The sequence below is a fragment of the Loxodonta africana genome, chromosome 12 (assembly GCF_030014295.1).
Source record: "Loxodonta africana isolate mLoxAfr1 chromosome 12, mLoxAfr1.hap2, whole genome shotgun sequence".
NCBI lineage: Eukaryota > Metazoa > Chordata > Mammalia > Proboscidea > Elephantidae > Loxodonta > Loxodonta africana.
The window spans coordinates 76870602-76887967 of record NC_087353.1 but is presented as its reverse complement, the minus strand read 5'-3'; the positions used below and the strand labels follow the sequence as shown (position 1 = coordinate 76887967).

At 39.3% G+C, this 17366-nt stretch overlaps 1 protein-coding gene across 2 annotated transcripts in view; it reads right to left on the bottom strand.

Moving 5' to 3' along the window:
• The window catches only part of REXO5 (RNA exonuclease 5), a 39707-nt gene that overhangs the window by 5920 nt on the left and 16421 nt on the right, over positions 1–17366 (bottom strand). For both annotated transcript variants that reach the window (XM_010598428.3, XM_064295657.1), the window contains 9 exons: positions 16176–16279; positions 15320–15440; positions 7272–7376; positions 6646–6783; positions 5449–5541; positions 4602–4818; positions 4196–4383; positions 3084–3202; positions 384–461 (listed from right to left, as the gene is read on the bottom strand). In XM_010598428.3, the coding sequence (XP_010596730.1) occupies positions 384–461; positions 3084–3202; positions 4196–4383; positions 4602–4818; positions 5449–5541; positions 6646–6783; positions 7272–7376; positions 15320–15440; positions 16176–16279 (1163 nt within the window). The remainder of the gene's footprint in view (positions 1–383; positions 462–3083; positions 3203–4195; positions 4384–4601; positions 4819–5448; positions 5542–6645; positions 6784–7271; positions 7377–15319; positions 15441–16175; positions 16280–17366) is intronic.

The following is a 17366-nucleotide window of genomic DNA, read 5'->3' as shown; positions in this document are numbered from 1 at the left end:
ACAACTTTGACAAGTGACACAATGGCTGGGGTTTCTCCTGGCTTCCTTACCTGTAAGTACCATTTAACAGGAGTGCTACATGGAACCAGCATCTGCTACCACACCTGTGTACAAAAGCTCGCTCACACAAAGAAAGAATAAACTGGTTTCCTCCTCTCACTGTCTCAAGAGGAGGAATGCTTGAAATCTAGGCATTTATTGAAAATCCGTACATGCCATATAAATGAACTAGACTCCTTAGCTGGTACACCAAGTAGTTCTGTGAGAGCTGTCTGCTGGATGAAGAGGCTTGGCAACCTGGAGAGGCTGCGGCCTGACCACAATCTCTGCCATTGCCTGTGAGGAATAAGAAATGGCTCATGGAAAGTGGCGGGCAGACTCACAAAGACATGTTTGGGATGGTGCTTTCCTCTTCATCTTTTATTCCCATCAGTCCTAGGCCAGAGAGCGATCCATGAGTGCTGCAACAGATAACAAATGAGGAGTGAAGGGGGGTTATTATCCACAGGGTTGAATGATGGTTATAAACATCTAGCTAGAGGAAGTAAGTTTATTTCAATTCCTATCTCACAGGGCTTTTATTAGGACTACAAACTGGTAACTAACACACAGAGCACTTACTACCTGCCAGGCACTATTCTAAGTACTTCTATGCATTGTCTTGTTTAATGCTCACAACAGCTCACTGATGTAGGTACAATTATTATCTCCATTTTTCAATTAAAGAAACAGGCTCAGAGACATACAACTTGCTAAAGTCATGCAACTGGTAAGGGATAGAAGCAGGATTTCAGTAATAGAAATCTGTCATCAGAGTCTTGGCAAATTGCCATGTTAGAGTTCATTTTTTTGTCGTCGTTCATTTCACTTAAACACTTTTGTGGCACCTATTATGTGCCAGGCACTGTTCGAAAAACCTTACAAAGCTTAAACTTATTTAACAGTGCATGTAAAACACCTGGCATAAGTGGTTAGAATTTAGGAGGCGTCCAATACGTTAGTTGCCTACTACCTTATAATGAAAATTCCATGGAGTTGAGTTAGATTAGAGGGTTGAGGAGCAACCTCTGAAGCAAAGCAGGTAGATAGGAGCAAAGACAAACAATCTGTCACCAGCTGCTGTCTGAACTGAAGCTAACAAGCACTACTAGCCTTTCTGGGTAGGGAGGACTGGAGCTTTGAGGGCCAAAGAGTAGCTTTGGAGTCAAACAGACCATCAGGGTTTACATCCCAACTGTGCACTTAATAGCTGTGTGACCTTAAACAAGCTGCTTAATCTGAGGCTTTTTCTCTACCTGTTAAATGGAGATTCTAACAACCTCAATCAAAAATGTACATAGAAGCACTTCCCATAGTACCTGACACTTATTAAATGTGTGATAAATTACAGTTAATATTTTCAATATTCATTTCAGGAGTGACCAGAGATGTAAGGATTATTTAAGAGCTGAGTCAGGCCTCCAACGTGAGGAAACATTTTCTTCTCTTTGTTTCTCCTTTTTCCTGAGCCACTTGTTTCCCTAGGGTATTGCCTGGCATCACACGAGGCTCAGAGAAGGCCGTCACACACCAAGCTTACACAGTTTGCTTGTTGGGAAAACGCATGTTCCTGTGGCTTGGTTTGATCAATAAGGCTACAGAAGTCAGAGGGTGACTTCTAAGACGAAGGAGTAATATCAGGCTTCCTCACTGCAGGATTTGCTGCTTCCAGGGGGTTTGTTCTTCTGACTTGTCAAACCTGTCTCAGGACCTTTGCCTCAGTCAAAACCTAAGCCTTAATGCTCCCTGACCCCAACACTCCTCAACCCTCACCCACTGTGACCACTGACTTGACCATGCTTTTGGGTCATTCTTGACTTAGTTTACCTACAGTGGGGGCCTGCAATCTAAGTAATCTAAAGACAAAGTCCCCTGTTCTATCCCTCCCTCCATACACTGGCCATAAGGAGCTGTGTAAGGGCAAGTCTGTCTGCCTCTGCAGCCATGCTCCTAACCAAAAAGCCTGATTGGCAACTTTTCGTCACTTTTTAACTCCTTGCTGCTAGCCTATCCACAAGCTTGCTTAAAGTACATCAGTCTAATGCAGTTTTTATTCAATGTAATAATTGCTTCTGCTTCTCAGAGCCAAGAATTCTCTCAAGCTGCCCAGGAGGAAATCTATCTCACTAGTGGCCCTGACATGCATGTGATAAGGACTTTATGACAGAAAATGAATTTCTGATCCAGGCTTCAAGGCCTAGATCATGGTATTCATGTTCTGCTGTCTGGGACCTTGGGGCTAGGAAAAAAGCCTAGAATGCCAGATTGTCAGAGACTTTTTTAGATATAATACAATCCAGTGGTCTGCAAACCATGCTCAAAAAACCCACTTCCCTCCTTTGTCCCACCCCAATATATATACTCATTCATTCACCCACCCACTCATTCATATCCAGAACTGCCCATCTTTATGTTTTAGGATTTAACATTAGTTTTTCTTTAAAGGGTTATACAGCTAAAAGGGTTTGAAAATCATTGATTTACTTCAAATTCCTCATTCAACTGAAGGAAAATTGAGACCCATAGTGGGAAAGTGCCATAGAGTAAATACGTGATAGAGCTGGGGCTGTACTCAGAGTCTTGCTCCAGTATTCCTCAGGTTAGAAGCAGCCACGTTGGCCCTGCTATCTTCTAAAAGTCAAAAGAAGTGGCAACGGAGGAGAGGGCAGGGAAGGTAGAAACGTGTTCCTAGTAAGTGGGCAGGGTAGGTTACACCTAAGCCTGGGCCTTGTCCTAGGACTTCTTGGCCTTTTTAACCAAGTGAAGTTAGGCAGCTGCTTTTTGCCCCAGAGAGGCTACAGGACTAAGACTTCTGGCTTTTAACTGGCAGGAGCTGTGTCCTAAAGGGAGGAATTAGTTACATAGGAGCATATAAACGTAAATCAGGGATATAATAATACCTATGTCTCAGAGCTACTGTGAAGATTGAGAGATGATTCATTTAAGTCTTCATTATGTGCCTGGACATCAACAAATGGCCTTTCTACAAGACCAGCTGGAGCCCAGGGACCAGTCACAACGGGACAACTATGCACAGTTCTTACCTCTTGGTTCCTGGCAGTAGGATGAGGCAGAGGGTGCCTGGGCATAGGCTGTGGTAGAGCTTTCCAATCTTCCGACCCCAGCGCCAGGCTGCTATCTTCGGGTGATCCACCTTCAGGACCTGGGATCAAAGTCACATGTCAATACTCAGCCACAGCGTCCTCTGCTCACATTTGGAGGGGCTGTAACACTCTTCCTCAGACTCTGTGGCCACAGGAGCCCAGGAAAGGCTCTGTACAAATCCCTTGACCTGAAGCTGGAGCCCACACTGCAGGGTTTCCTGCCTATCACAGCATCCCCAGGCCTCAGGGTCCGTTTTAGGGCCTCCTCAGGGGAGGATGGCTGTGTTTCCTCCAGGTAGGTCTGCAGGGCTCTGAGCTAGGGGAGTCACATCACTGATAAGGACTCTCATTTGGCCTCTGCCATTAAGAATCTTTGTGACCTTAGGCAAGTCACCCACCAGCTCTGGCCTCTATTCCTCATCTCTAAGTGTGGGAGCTGAGACTAGGACAGAATTTCCCAAACTATAGTCATCCTCATTCTACCTTCACCACTCTATTTATGTGTCCCTCTCATGTTTGTTTGTCTTTAAGTGAGTCAATTTCTTCCTTAGCCTTGTCCAAGCAATAATCTCTCTGAAATCACAGGTTCAATGTGGTGGTTGCATATTTTAATGAGTGTTAGAAAAACAAGTCTATAACTATCAAAGTGAAAAAAAAGTCCATCTATGACCACCAAAAATCATCTTGTGTGTGTACCACACTTTGAGAAACCCTAGACTAGATCACTGAAGACTTGTCCAGATGTCTGACCTCCTGCTTTAGTCCCTCAAAGTCCCTTGGAGACCCACCTGGAGAACCAAAAACTTGATTTTAGCAGGTGGGAGGGAACAAGAGTATGAGAAACCTGGGAGAAAGATAGATGTGGCCAGAGCTGGAAGAACATGGACAGTGAAAAAGACTGGGGCCAGGACAGAAAATGGAGACTGAAGGCCTAAGTGTCCCTGAGCAGGACTCCCCTGAATGATTTCTAGAAACAACTAAAGGCTAAGGTCCAGAGCCAACCAACCACAGCAGCTGCCTTTCCTGACTGACCCAACGATGTAGTCACTCACCTGTAAGGCCTGCTGCTCCGAGGGGGGTGGTAAGACACGAATACCTGGGGGCCTTCTTGATTCAGGAGGCAAGCCCCTGAGCCATGCATGGAGGTGCCTAGGGGTTAGGGCATGCCTGCCTCTCAGCTTCCAGTCCTTGCCTGTGAGAATGTCGAGGGCCCTCTGGGCACTGCCAAAGTTTCTGAATTCTGAAAGCAAGAATACCCCCCGCCTTCTGTTATCAGGGGCCAAGAAATTGGGTCACCATTAAGCTGGTGCATGGCCAGGGCCATGGCAAGACAGAATCAGGAGCTGCTGCCTTGGTCCAGCCCAGGAGGGCTTGTTTGCTAAACCTTTCCTTTCTCTGACCTCATATTTTCACCATCCCCAATCTTCCCTATGGCTATATTTGATGGTATAGACTTACTCAGAAAACAGTATTTTTTCTGCTTTCCGCTTTTAAGATCTTTAGGCAAGATCACAGCTTCCAGGCCAAAGAAGAGGGTAGGTTGCTGCAACAGGTGTTCTTTGAAGGTTTCACTTACTCCAGACAGGTAAATAGTACCTCGGTTCTCAGAATCTCGTTCCAGCTCATTCACGAGGGTGTCACAATCGAGGGTGAGCTCAGTTACAGGTCTCTGCACCTAGCCCAGGAACCAAGGAGTTAGTGGTAGAAAGTCATCACTTCAACCCCAGGCATCTGTATACTAGCCAGAATCCTTGGGAAAATAACTTAATTTTGCAGTTTCCTCATCTGTAAAATGAGGACAGTGATAACAGAACTATGGTGGAGCCCAGATAGAGAGATAAATATATTTATATATTTTTTCATGTAAATATATTCTCCCTCTTTCCTTCCCCTATCCCCAACATTAGAAATCAGTTCTCTGCTTCCTATCCTCAATGAAATTCTGTTTACTTATATAAGAAACTTCAAAATACCACCATTTGATCTCCCTGAAATTTGAAGGAAAGGGCAACCACAAAGAACCACCCAGAATAAACCATTTGGACCTTAAGTAGTGATAAATAGTACCAGGAAGACCCTAATCTAGCCCAGGAGAATTGTGACAAAAACAAAAGCTGGCATGTCTTAAGTGCCTCACTGCTAGAACTCCAGACTTGGCTGAAGACTCTCCATAATAGGAATCTCATGCCTGGACCTCTCTAGGGTGTTTCCTATATGTCTTCTTGTGCACTGAAAATACAGGCTGTCTTGGGCTATGGCTGAGTGAACGGTGCTGCTTTTTTTTGTCTGTTCCTGGCCACCCTACCTTGATGCAGATATCGTCTACCAGAACACTGTCCAAGGTCTCTATAGCCAGCTGGGCGGCTTCTAGGACTTCATACTGGATACAGAGATGAGGCTGTAGAAAGAACAAGATTTCTTCACCTTTGCTTTCCAGGCTCAAACTACAGGAGGAGCTGGGGAAGAAGCATGACCTATGGGGCCCAAAGTCACCAGAATGGACACCCTTAATGTGTTGGGCTAGACAGTGATATGGTAGAGTTCAACCTTAAGTGGAATCACCAAGGTTCAGGACTGGTTCTACTAACCTTACTTGTCCTTTAAAATTGAAGCCCTCTCTCCCTCAGTGGCATGGGGAAAGCACTAACAAATTCTTTACTATCAAAATTGCTTTTCATAATATTTCTTATGAGTCACCAAAAGCTTATGTCATCACTGGAAGCCATAGGTAGAGATATCCATCCGTCTTTTTGTTAGTTTAATTTTAGAGAGGCAGCTTTGCTATAATCTTGGGGAGCTAAGTTCTTTGATTGGATAGGTCACATCTTAGAATGGACTGCAAATCATTCCATTTTCCATAAACTTCTAGATATTCAACCATTGACATTTATGCTCTCTGGACTTGAGTATCTTGTCTGTTCTAAAGTGCTCTCCTCCTTTAATCTTTAAGGTAAAGCTTTTCTGCAGAACAACACTGCTTGCTCCTCATGCTTTTCTACTTTATGCCTCAGAGATAATCACTCTGTGCTTATCTAAGCCATATCATCATCTTGGAGAGAAAAACCTTCCCATAATCTTCCTCCTGTATCTTAAACCAACTATGAGCCTACTTTGAAGTTAAGCCCTACTACAGACACTTTCCAAGACATGGAAACTACTGCTGTTTTTGAAAGGGTATTTTATCACTTAAAGCTGAAGCCACAATCAGAAGGATATATTCAACTGGTGAACATACTTTTTGTCTGGCTATGTGATATTTAAGGAAACTGGAGTCAACATATGAAAGCTGGCAGATTTCTCAGTTCTCTTTAAATATCCAAAGATCTGGGTACACATTTCTGTTGGTCAACAACTGCCCCCATCAGACAGAGCATATCTGACACTTCAGATGGTAAAAGTCAAGCTCACTTAACTAATATTTATTACTGCATAGCTCCTGTAGACATCTGAGTTTCTAGCTCTAACCTAGAAGGTCAAAATCTAAGTTTTCTGGTCTCCTTACCTGATGGGTTTCAAGAACAAGAGTCATTGATCGTACTGGGCCAAAGCTCTTAAACAGTCTCTTTAGAGCCTTGAGGTTGCAATTTTTGCTAAATGGCCCAGCATAGACAGTTGACATCTCTGACCACTTGACTCTCATCTACAGGAAAAACAGCAGAATATAGTGAAGAGGTAGATGTGAAAAGAGAAATAAAGTCTAAAAACATCATGAAACAAAACATGGGATAATTCTTCTTCAAGGAATTTTTTAACACAAACACTTGCCAAAGTACAAATTTGTATACAAGGATGGTCACTGCAGTATTACTTGTAATAGCAAAAATTTATAAAGCAGAATTGTTGTAAATACAGGTATACCATACAATGGAATATTATGTAGCCATTAAAAACAAGGGAGATAAGATATGTATGGAAATGGAAAGATGTATAAAATACACTCTTATATTAAAATATAAAGTTACAAAACAGTATGCATAGGCCAATTCCTGTTTTATAAAAATGTTAATATAGACACAGAAACACTGGAGAAATACATGACAAATTTCATAAAGCATGTATTACTTCCTATAATGGAGGGAGGTTATAAAAGTAATTAAATATATCATCCAGCAGAACCCATCTACCTACCCTTTTGTTCATCTCCTCAGTGAAGCTGGGTGAAAAGGGCTCAAAAGAAAACTGGACAATGCTGATGGGAAACAGGGGAATTTCCACTCTAGCCTGCTCAAGAACCTGCAGAGAACACAGCCTGGATGAGCAAGGAACCTAATAGTCTATTGTGGCTCCTGGAAGTGAGCCACAATAATGTAAATGATGGTTATCTTTTTACCTATAATGAAAAGCAATATGGGGCTGACTTCCAGCTCTGGAGAAAAATGGTGACACGACATGGCCTCCCACAAAATCATAAAATCAATAAGAAGAATAAATAAAACCACATTTGGCCCATAGCTTCTGTATTACTAAGAGACAGTAACTACTACAACCTTAAAACTACTTCTAATTAGGGAAATAAATTCCATCAGAGCTCCCACCATGGCACATTGCTACAAGCTTGCAAGTACAGAGAACAAGGGAGAGTAGGCTTAAGAGAGTCTGTGAGAAAGAATCAAGGGACATGGAAAACTTACATGAAACACAAACAAAATCACTCCCAGAGGAAGTCCAGCTAACTGCCAAAATAATGAACACAAGCTAAGGCTCTGGTAGTCCACAGCACTTGACTTGGCAGCCTCAAAAAACAGTGATTCTAGGGAATAATCAAGTATATAAAGAAGAGGTATTACTCCTCAGAGACATTGCAGTGAAGAGAAAGAAAAGAAAGAAAGAAGGGAAAGGGAGGAAGGGAAGAGAGGGAGGAAGGGGAGGGAGGGAGGGAGGGAGGGAGGAAGGAAGGAAGGAAGGAAGGAAGGAAGGAAGGAAGGAAGGAAGGAAGGAAGGAAGGAAGGAAGGAAGGAAGGAAGGAAGGAAGGAAGGAAGGAAGGAAGGAAGGAAGGAAGGAAGGAAGGAGGAAAATTAAGGAATCTACAGAAAGGAAAGAGAAATAATACACCCACCAACCCCTCGGAACAGCAAGAGTATAAATTGCCCTCCCCCTCCTCAACGCTAAAACATCATTCTTAAATAGCATTAAAAAAAAGAAAAAGAACAAAGAAACTGCATTCAGGAAGGCAAAACTGACAGAAGAGGGGCTCCTGAATGAAATCTCTGTTCACAAAATGAATAAAATTAGAAAATAGCAGACCACAATAATCTAAACTACTATTGAAAACAAAACAAAACAAAAAAAGTGAGAATCAAAGCATTTCAGGTGATGAAAATTCTCCCCCCAGAAATCCACCACGGAGCCAAAGTAAACTGTTACCGTTATATTTCAAACAGAATTAAAATATTAGCAACCAAGCATTTGGGGATATGAAAAAGAATATCTTAAATAAGAAGTTAAAAAACAAAACAAAGAACAGAAGAGAAAATTACAAGGTATTAAGAAAGAATAGATTCAAGTGAAAGTTTAATAAAGGACATTGAAAAAAAGCAGGAAAAAAAAGAGAATAAAAATGAGAAAAAAAGGATTAGAGAGAAAGGAGTTGAAATGGAAGATAGTCAAAGGACGGCCAACGTACTTGTGTAATAGAGTTCATGAGGAAGAAAATTAAAACAATGGAACCAAACAAATATTTGAAAATATAATCCAAGAAAACATTCTGGAAATAAAAGAAGACCCAGCCAAAAAACAAAACCAAACCCACTGCCATTGAGTTGATCCTGACTCATAGTGACACTATAGGGCAGAGTAGACATGCCCTATACAGTTTCCAAGTAGCAGCTGGTGGACTGGAACTGCCTTTGAACTGCCGACCTTTTGGTTAGCAGCCGAACACTTAATCACTCTGCCACCAGAGTTCCAAAAGACCAGAATCTATATATTGACAAGGGTCACTGAGTACCAGCAAAAGTTGATCTGAAACGATCAACTCTGAGGCATAGGCTACTAAGACAATTAGACTTTAAATATAAAGGGGAAAAAAAAAAAAAATTCTCAGGGCCTCTAGGCATAAAGAAGAAATAATTTACAAGGCCGAGAGAATTAGACTGTCATTGGACTTTTCAAATACAACTTATAAGAACTTTCACCTTTAGCCAGGATGAAGTAAAGCAAACCAGGAATAGAAGGAAACTTCCAGAACCTCATAAAGGGCGTCTATTAAAAAAAAAAAAAAAAACTACCACTAGCATCCTGATTAATGGTATCAGATGGAGTGCTCTTCCTCAAAGATTAGGAACGAGCTAAGAATGTGTACTTTCACCAATTTTATTCAACACTGTGCTGGAGATTCTGGACTGTACCTATGGCCAGAAAAGAAATACAAGGCATACAGATAGGAAAGGAAGAAGTAAAACTCATTAGTCACAGACAATAGAAAGTAGAATAAGACTACTGATTCCTGTACAGGTAATATGTGGGAGAAAAATGATACCACTTAAAACTAACAGACCAGATAGTAAAAGGTTAAATAAGAAAAAAGAGTATTAAAGGTTCTAAATGTAACCACTGTAACAAAACAACAGATCTTCCTAAATACCAAAAGAAATGTAAAAAAAAAAAAAAAGCATAAGATAGAATTGAGACCAAACATACCAATAATATCAATAAGTAGGATGAGCTTAATTCAAAAGGAGAAGGCCTTGCCACCCGGAAATTAATAAAACCTTCATGAACAATTCTTGGGTGAAATGGGAAATATAAACAGAAATTATGTAATTTCAAAAACAGCAATAATGAAAACTACATTATCAAAATCTATGGAATACATTCAGAGCAGTGATTAAAGGCAAATTCATAGCTTGAAAAAATTATATCAATAAAAATGAAAGAATTAAAATAAATTAATAAATCTCCCAACTCAAAAAGCTAGAAAAACAACAAAATAAAGCACAAAGAAGACTAAAGGTAAAAGCAGAAATTAATGAAGTAGAGAGCGGAAAAACAGAACAAACTAATAAATCAAAATCCTGGTTCTTTCTTTGGCGGGGGGGGAGGTGGGGGAACAAAGTAGACCAGCTACTAACCAATTTAATCAAGGCAGAAATAAGAAAGCACAACACAAATATACAAAATAAGAAGTAGCATGGGAAAATAACTACTGATACAGAGGAAAATTAAAAAAAAAAACTTAAAGAGATTCACATATCACTATATAAATATAGAAATCTAATCTACGTGAAAATAGAGTTATTTCTTAGGAAAATATACTTTACCAAAACTGTCTCTAGTAGATATATACAGCTTAAACAGAACCAATTTCCATAGAAGAATTAGAGAACGTTAACAAGGAACTACCCTACAAAAGAGAATTAGGCTCAGATGGATTCAAGGAGAATATTAGCAAACCTCTAGAGACCACATAGTCCCAACACTACATAAATTGTTTTCGAATAGTGACAATGAAGTAAAACTTCCAAGTTCTTTTCAAGCAAGTGTAACATTTAAACCTAAACTTGATAAACAAAATATAAGAAAATTATAGAGCAATATCACTTATGAATATCAACATAAAAATCCTAAGTAAAATATATTACTAAAAACTCCATTAACACATTAAGAAAATAATATACCATAACCAATGGGATTTATTCCAGGAATGTAAGAATGGTACAATATTAAAACATCTGTTAATATAATTCTCCATATTATTAAGCCTAAGGAGAAAATTACAGGATTTATCTTCAGACATGCCGAAGAAGTCTGACAAAATTCAACATACATTCCTAATAAAAACTCTTAGGAAAAAAAAAAGGAATGTATGTGCTGATGTATACATAGCTCAATCCTAAAGCCATCTGACTTAAATGAGGCAACTCCAGAGAGATTCTCATTAGGGTTAGGAAAAATGCAAGAAGGCCAACTACATCCACTACTGCTTAACACTGTTGTGGAGGCATTTAGACAAGAGAAAACAGAGACATAACACCTGGAAAAAAAGAAATTAAAAAATGCTATATATACACTGGAGTACTATGCAACTGTAATAAAGAATGAGGATGACGCTTATAAACTGATATGGTACAATTTCTAAGATACACTCTCACAGGAAAAAGCCAACTGCAAAAGAGCTTACATAGTATGTTATCTTCTGTGTAAGAAACAAAGAGAAAAGAGAAGAAAGCCCTCAAATCAGTAACCTGACTCTACAACTTGAGGAACTAGAAAAAGAGCAAATCAAGCCCAAAGCTATCAGAAGGAAAGAAATGAAATAGAGGATAGAAAAGCAACAGAGAGAACCAACAAAACCATAAGTTGCTTTTTGAAAAGACCAATAAAATTGACAAGCTTTTAGCTAGACTGAAAAAAAAAGAAGATGCAAATAACTAAAATCAGAAATAAAAGTGAGGACATTACAACTGACCCTACAAAAATAAAAAGAATCATAAGGGAATACTATAAAAAATTATATACAATAAATTAGACAACTTAGATGAAATGGATAAGTTCCTAGAAACACATAAACCACCTAATAGATTCAAGAAGAAATAGAAAATCTCAACAGATCCGTAACAAGTGAAGAGACTGAATCAGTAATCAAAAACCTCCAAACAACAACAACAACAAAAGTCCTAGACCAAAGGCTTCACTGGGGAATTCTACCAAACATTTATACAATTGACACCAATCCCTCTTAAACTCTTCCAAAAAATGCAAGAGGAAGGAACACTTCCTAACTCATTCTATGAGGCCAGCATTACCCTGATACCAAGAAACTTGAAAGCAGGGACTCAGATACACCAATGTTCAGTTTAGCATTATTCACAACAGTAGAGAAGTGGAGAAACCCAAGTGTCCATCAACAGAGGAATGGATAAACAAATTTCCGTGTATCCATACAATGGAATATTATTCAGCCATAAAGGGAAATGAAGTTCTGATGCATGCCACAACATGGTGAACCTTGAAAAATTACACTGAGAGAAGTCAGTCCGCTGCAAAAGGATAAGAATGGTATGGTTGCACTTACATGAAATAAGCAAATATATAAGCCCAAAACCAAACCCATTGCCATTCAGTCAATTCCAACTTCTAGGGATCCTGCAGGACAGAGTGGAACTGCTTCATAGGGTTGCCAAAGCTATAATCTTTACAGAAACAGACTGCCACATCTTCCTCCTGCTGAATGGCTGGTGAGTTCAAACTGCCGAGCACTTAACCACTATGCAACCAGGGCTTCTTAAGCAAATAGATAGAAATGAAAAATTTTTACTGGAAAGTTTTTGCTTTAGGAGGCAGTGACTTTATGTTTATGGTGGTGGAATAGCTTGGAGAATGATAGTGAGAATGGCTGCACAATTTGAAGAATGTAATCAATGTCACTGAATTACACACTAAGAAATTGTCGGGAAAAAAGAGAAATGAAGTTCTGATACATGCTATAATGTCAATGAACATTAAAACATTGAGTGAAGTAAGTCAGAAACAAAACGACACATATTGTATGATCCCACTTATATGAAATATCCAGAATAGGCAAATGCAGAGAAACCAAAGTTTGTTAGTGGTTACAGGGAGCATGTGGGAGGGGGAAATGTGGAGGTATTAAGGGGTACTGAGTTTCTGTTGTCGTTAGGTGCTGTCGAGTCGGTTCCAACTCATAGTGACCCTGTAGGACAGAGTAAAACTGCCCCATACTGTTTCCAAGGAGCAGCTGGTGGATTTGAACTGCTAACCTTTTGGTTAGCAGCTGAGGTCTTAATCACTGTGCCACCATGGCTCTGGGTGATGAAAAACTTATGGAAATGGAGAGTAGTAATATTTGTACAACAGTGAATGTAATTAATGTTACTGAATTATATACATAAAAATAGTTGTAATGGCAAATGTTTGTTATATGTATTTCACCACAGCAAAATTTTTTAAAAAAGAGAAATAAGCATATATAACAGAACACAAAGTTATTTACTTATGAGGTGGGAAGACGGAGGAAAGAGATATGAGAGGGGATCACACTTCTTTGAGTATATTTTTTTTGTATAGTTTTGTCTCTATAATTTAATGTTAATGCTCTATGTACAAAAAAAATTAAATCAACAAAGATAGAAGGGAGATAAAAAAAGAAAACCTAAAACTGAAAGTAAACTAAAACAAATGAACCCAACTGTATTTTACATGTATAACACAGCTAATCTGAAGGGGAAAAAGAATCCAAATAACTTATAAACAAAATATTCATAGACCCTAAAGCCTCAGTCTTGGAGTATGGGGATGTTTTAAGCTCATTCTTTAGTGATGTGGGGGTAGCAAAAAAGGGAGATATACCTATGGAATGAGAGAAGGAAAATAAGAACCCTGTATAAATGGGTTGAAATTGGAGGTATTAGTATAGACACAATTTATAAAATATACGTGCATATATGTGTGTGTACGTATGTTGTTAGGCCATCGAATCAATTCCGACTCGCAGAGACCCTACATGCAACATAACGAAACACTGTCGAGACTTGTGCCATTCTCACAATCGTCGCTATGTTTGAGCCCATTGTTACAGCCACTGTGTCAATCTATCTCGTCCAGGGTCTTCCTCTTTTTAGCTGACCCTCTACCTTATCAGGCATGATGTCCTTCTTCAGGGACTGGCCCCTCCAGATATAACATGTTCAAAGTACGTGAGACAAAGTCTTGCCATCCTCGCTTCCAAGGAGCACTCTCTGGCTATATTTCTTCCAAGACAGACTTGTTCGTTCTTCCAGCAGTCCATGGTATATTCAATATCCTTATATGTGTATATATATACTTAAGTATATATGTGTATATATACCCTGAGTGGAAACCCTGGTGGCATAGTGGTTAAGTGCTACGGCTGCTAACCTAACAGGTTGGCAGTTCAAATCCGCCAGGTGCTCCTTGGAAACTCTATGGGGCAGTTCTTCTTTGTCCTATAGGGTCGCTGTGAGTCAGAATCGACTCGATGGCAGTGGGTTTATACCCTGAGTAATGCAAATGGTTAATGTGCCCGGCTGCTAACCAAAAGGTTGGAGGTTAGAGCCCACCTTGGAAGAAGGGCCTGGTGATCTACTTCTGAAAAATCAGCCATTGAAAACCCCATGGAGCATAGTTCTACTGACACACGTGGGGTCACCATGAGTCAGAATCAACATGGCTGCAACATGTATGGTTCTATGTACATAATATATGCATATGTATTATCTCTGTATGTGTATACATGCATATACTTCCTAACTCTGTCTGCTACAAGAGTCTAGAAGCAAAGATACCTCAGTAGCAATATGCCTATCTAGCACCTACATCTTTGTTTCTAACACCAAGGTAAGACTGAACATCTTGCTGTGCCAGAATCTAATCAGGAGGAAACACCATAAAACCCAAAATGAGGAACATTCTGTTAAAGCAAAACGGGAGGACATGCATTGTTGAAAAATATCAATATTATTAAAGACAAAGAAAGGTTGAGGGCTGTTCTAGATGAAAGAAGATGGAAATACACACTGAAGTATTTAGGGGTAAAGGACCATGATGTATGCAGCTTATTCTCAAAAATAAAATGTCAGAGAGAGGAAAATAAAATGTCAGAGAAAGACAGAGAGAAGAGAGAGAACAAGAGGAGCATGCATGCACACATGCAAATAAATTAATAAGTTAATGCTGGGGCAGAGTATTAACAACAGGTGAATGTAGATAGAAGATATGTAGATGTTCTAACATCCATGCAAGCTTTCTGTAAGTCAAATTATTTCCAAATGAAATATTAAAAAAAAAAAAAAGGATTTTCTAGACGAGATAACACAGTAAGTTTATGCTTTTATACACCCCACGTTTTACACATACAGCAATGGTAGAGGAAATAGAGTAAACCATAAAGATATAGCCAGGCTTAAAATCAAGAAAAATATCTCCATACACCAGAAACAGAACAGAAATTCAAAGCGGTGTACAGGGTCAAAGCCACTGGCCTGCTGGGCTCAGGAAGCAGACACTGGCAGCTGTCAGTTCTACTGTGGGTAACTGGGACTAAAAGTGCTCCATACAAAACGTGAGACAGAAGCCAGACTTGCTAACTGTAGCCAGCATTTCTGATGAAAAACATCGTAAAACTTGCATGGGGTGCAAAGGGCTATTCTCCCCTCTGCTCTGAATGTAGCCTGCAAAGGGACAGCAGGTCACTCACCTCTTTATTTGAAAGGCACTTAATACTTTGACAGTTTCTGGAAGAAGAAAGTTCACTAGCATCTGTCTCCCGGGTCAAGAAAAGGAGTTTCTGACCCACTGAGTCCAAGCATTCTAAAACACTGGCGAGAAGTAGAAAAGATCAAGGTAAGAAGAACAACAGTTTTCCATAACCAAAAAGTTATTTCTCCATACCTGCACTGTCCAATATGGCAGCCACTAGCAACATGTGGCTATTTAAATTAAAAGTTAAAAATTCCATTTCTCAATTCCACCAATCACACGTGGCTAGTGGCTACCATACTGGACAGCTCGGAGAGCGGAAATTTCCATCATCACAGAAAACCATATTGGATAGTGTCGCTCTATAGTTAGGGAGAGGAAGTATAAACAGGAAATATACCCAAAGCCCTGTCAAAGTTTAGACTAGATTCTAACGATCTGATATATTTGTCATGGTCTGAAGCCAAATCCCTTCTGAGCCTGTTTTTGTTTTGTTTTTGCAATCAGGGCAATACATCAAGATTGACTCTTGTACTCAAAATACCAAATAGTCTAGCATCTCCCCCAATGCTACTTAGTTCAATGTATCTCGGTGTCTTACTTTTTTGGTAAAGGATGTCATTTTTCGACCAGTCATTAGATTCAGTAAATTAGAAAAATAAGTATAACAATTCACTAACCTTTTACTTAGGGCAGAAGGTGGTATTTTCCCCCATGGTTTTGTGATGGAAGAATGTTACTTACATTTTTGGTAAACATCTCTCAATACACAAAATTGGGGGAAAAAATCCCAGGTTTTGTTGTTAAGAAATCTGATACACCATTTGCATGTGTTTAGGACTGAAAAATATTACCTTGTGTTTGGCTGCTGAACAACTTCTGTTGTATTTTTCAGCTCTCGGCCTGCTGCTTGCAATTCCTGGCGACTAGCAAGTGCCTCCAGATTTAATTCTGCAATCTTGAAAATAAAGTGGTGAAGTCATCGAATTTTTTGCAAAGCATTTGAAATAAAAAACAAAATAAAACAAGAAAAACCCTCTAAAGTGGTGTTCTCTGCTTCTTTAGACAGTGGCCTTGCCATTGCCACAAGTCCCGGGGGGCTGGCTTCAATAGTTACCAGATGGTTTTTGGCTGCTAAGCTAAGAATGGCAATCTGTTACTAGCTGCCAATATCGTTACATGAATACGGGAAAGGGCCAAACAGGGCTAAGTGAATTTTGGCCTATCACTCATTCCGTAGTCATTTAAAATTTACTTCTCTGCAAACTTGCAACGTTTGGAAATGATAAAAGTAAGGCTTTTATAGCAATATCAAGGAAAGCCATCTTTCTGGTTTAACACAAGAAATACCATTAATTTTTTAATTTTTCAAAATTTTATCTTTTTCTAACAGACATTATGGAAAGGATGCAAACCCATACACGGCATTAAAGCTTATTCTGGTTGATGTTTATTCTTCTTCCATAAAGTGGGAGGTCACTTGTGAGCTGTGATATACAGATTGAGATACAGTTGTTTAAATAAGTTTTTTATTTTCAAATTGTTTTAAATTTACAGAAAAATTATGAAGATAGCACAGAGAGTTCCCATATACCATACACCCACTTTCCCCCATTATTAACACCTTACATCAGTATGGTGTGTTCGTCACAATTAATGAGCCAATAATATAAATTAACGTTAACTAAAATTCATACTTTATTCAGATATCCTTAGGTTTTACTCAAGTGAGATACAATTTTCCCTAGAAATCAAGTGACAGCATAATGTAGTAGATTTCAGTGTGGTTCCAGGACCCCTGGGGGTTCCAGAGACCTTTTCAGGAGAGGTTTATGAGATCCTCCCTTCTCCAACTATATAACACAATAGACTGGATGTAGAGGCAGCTATGAGAAGCTACCTGTCTTCAATTAAGGTAGGCACCAGAGATTTGCAAATATATAAAACAATGATACTCTCCCTGATAATTAAAAAAAGTATAAAGATATATTTTTTATGTTAATATGTAATAGATATTTTACTGATTTTTAACCAGTTCATAAATA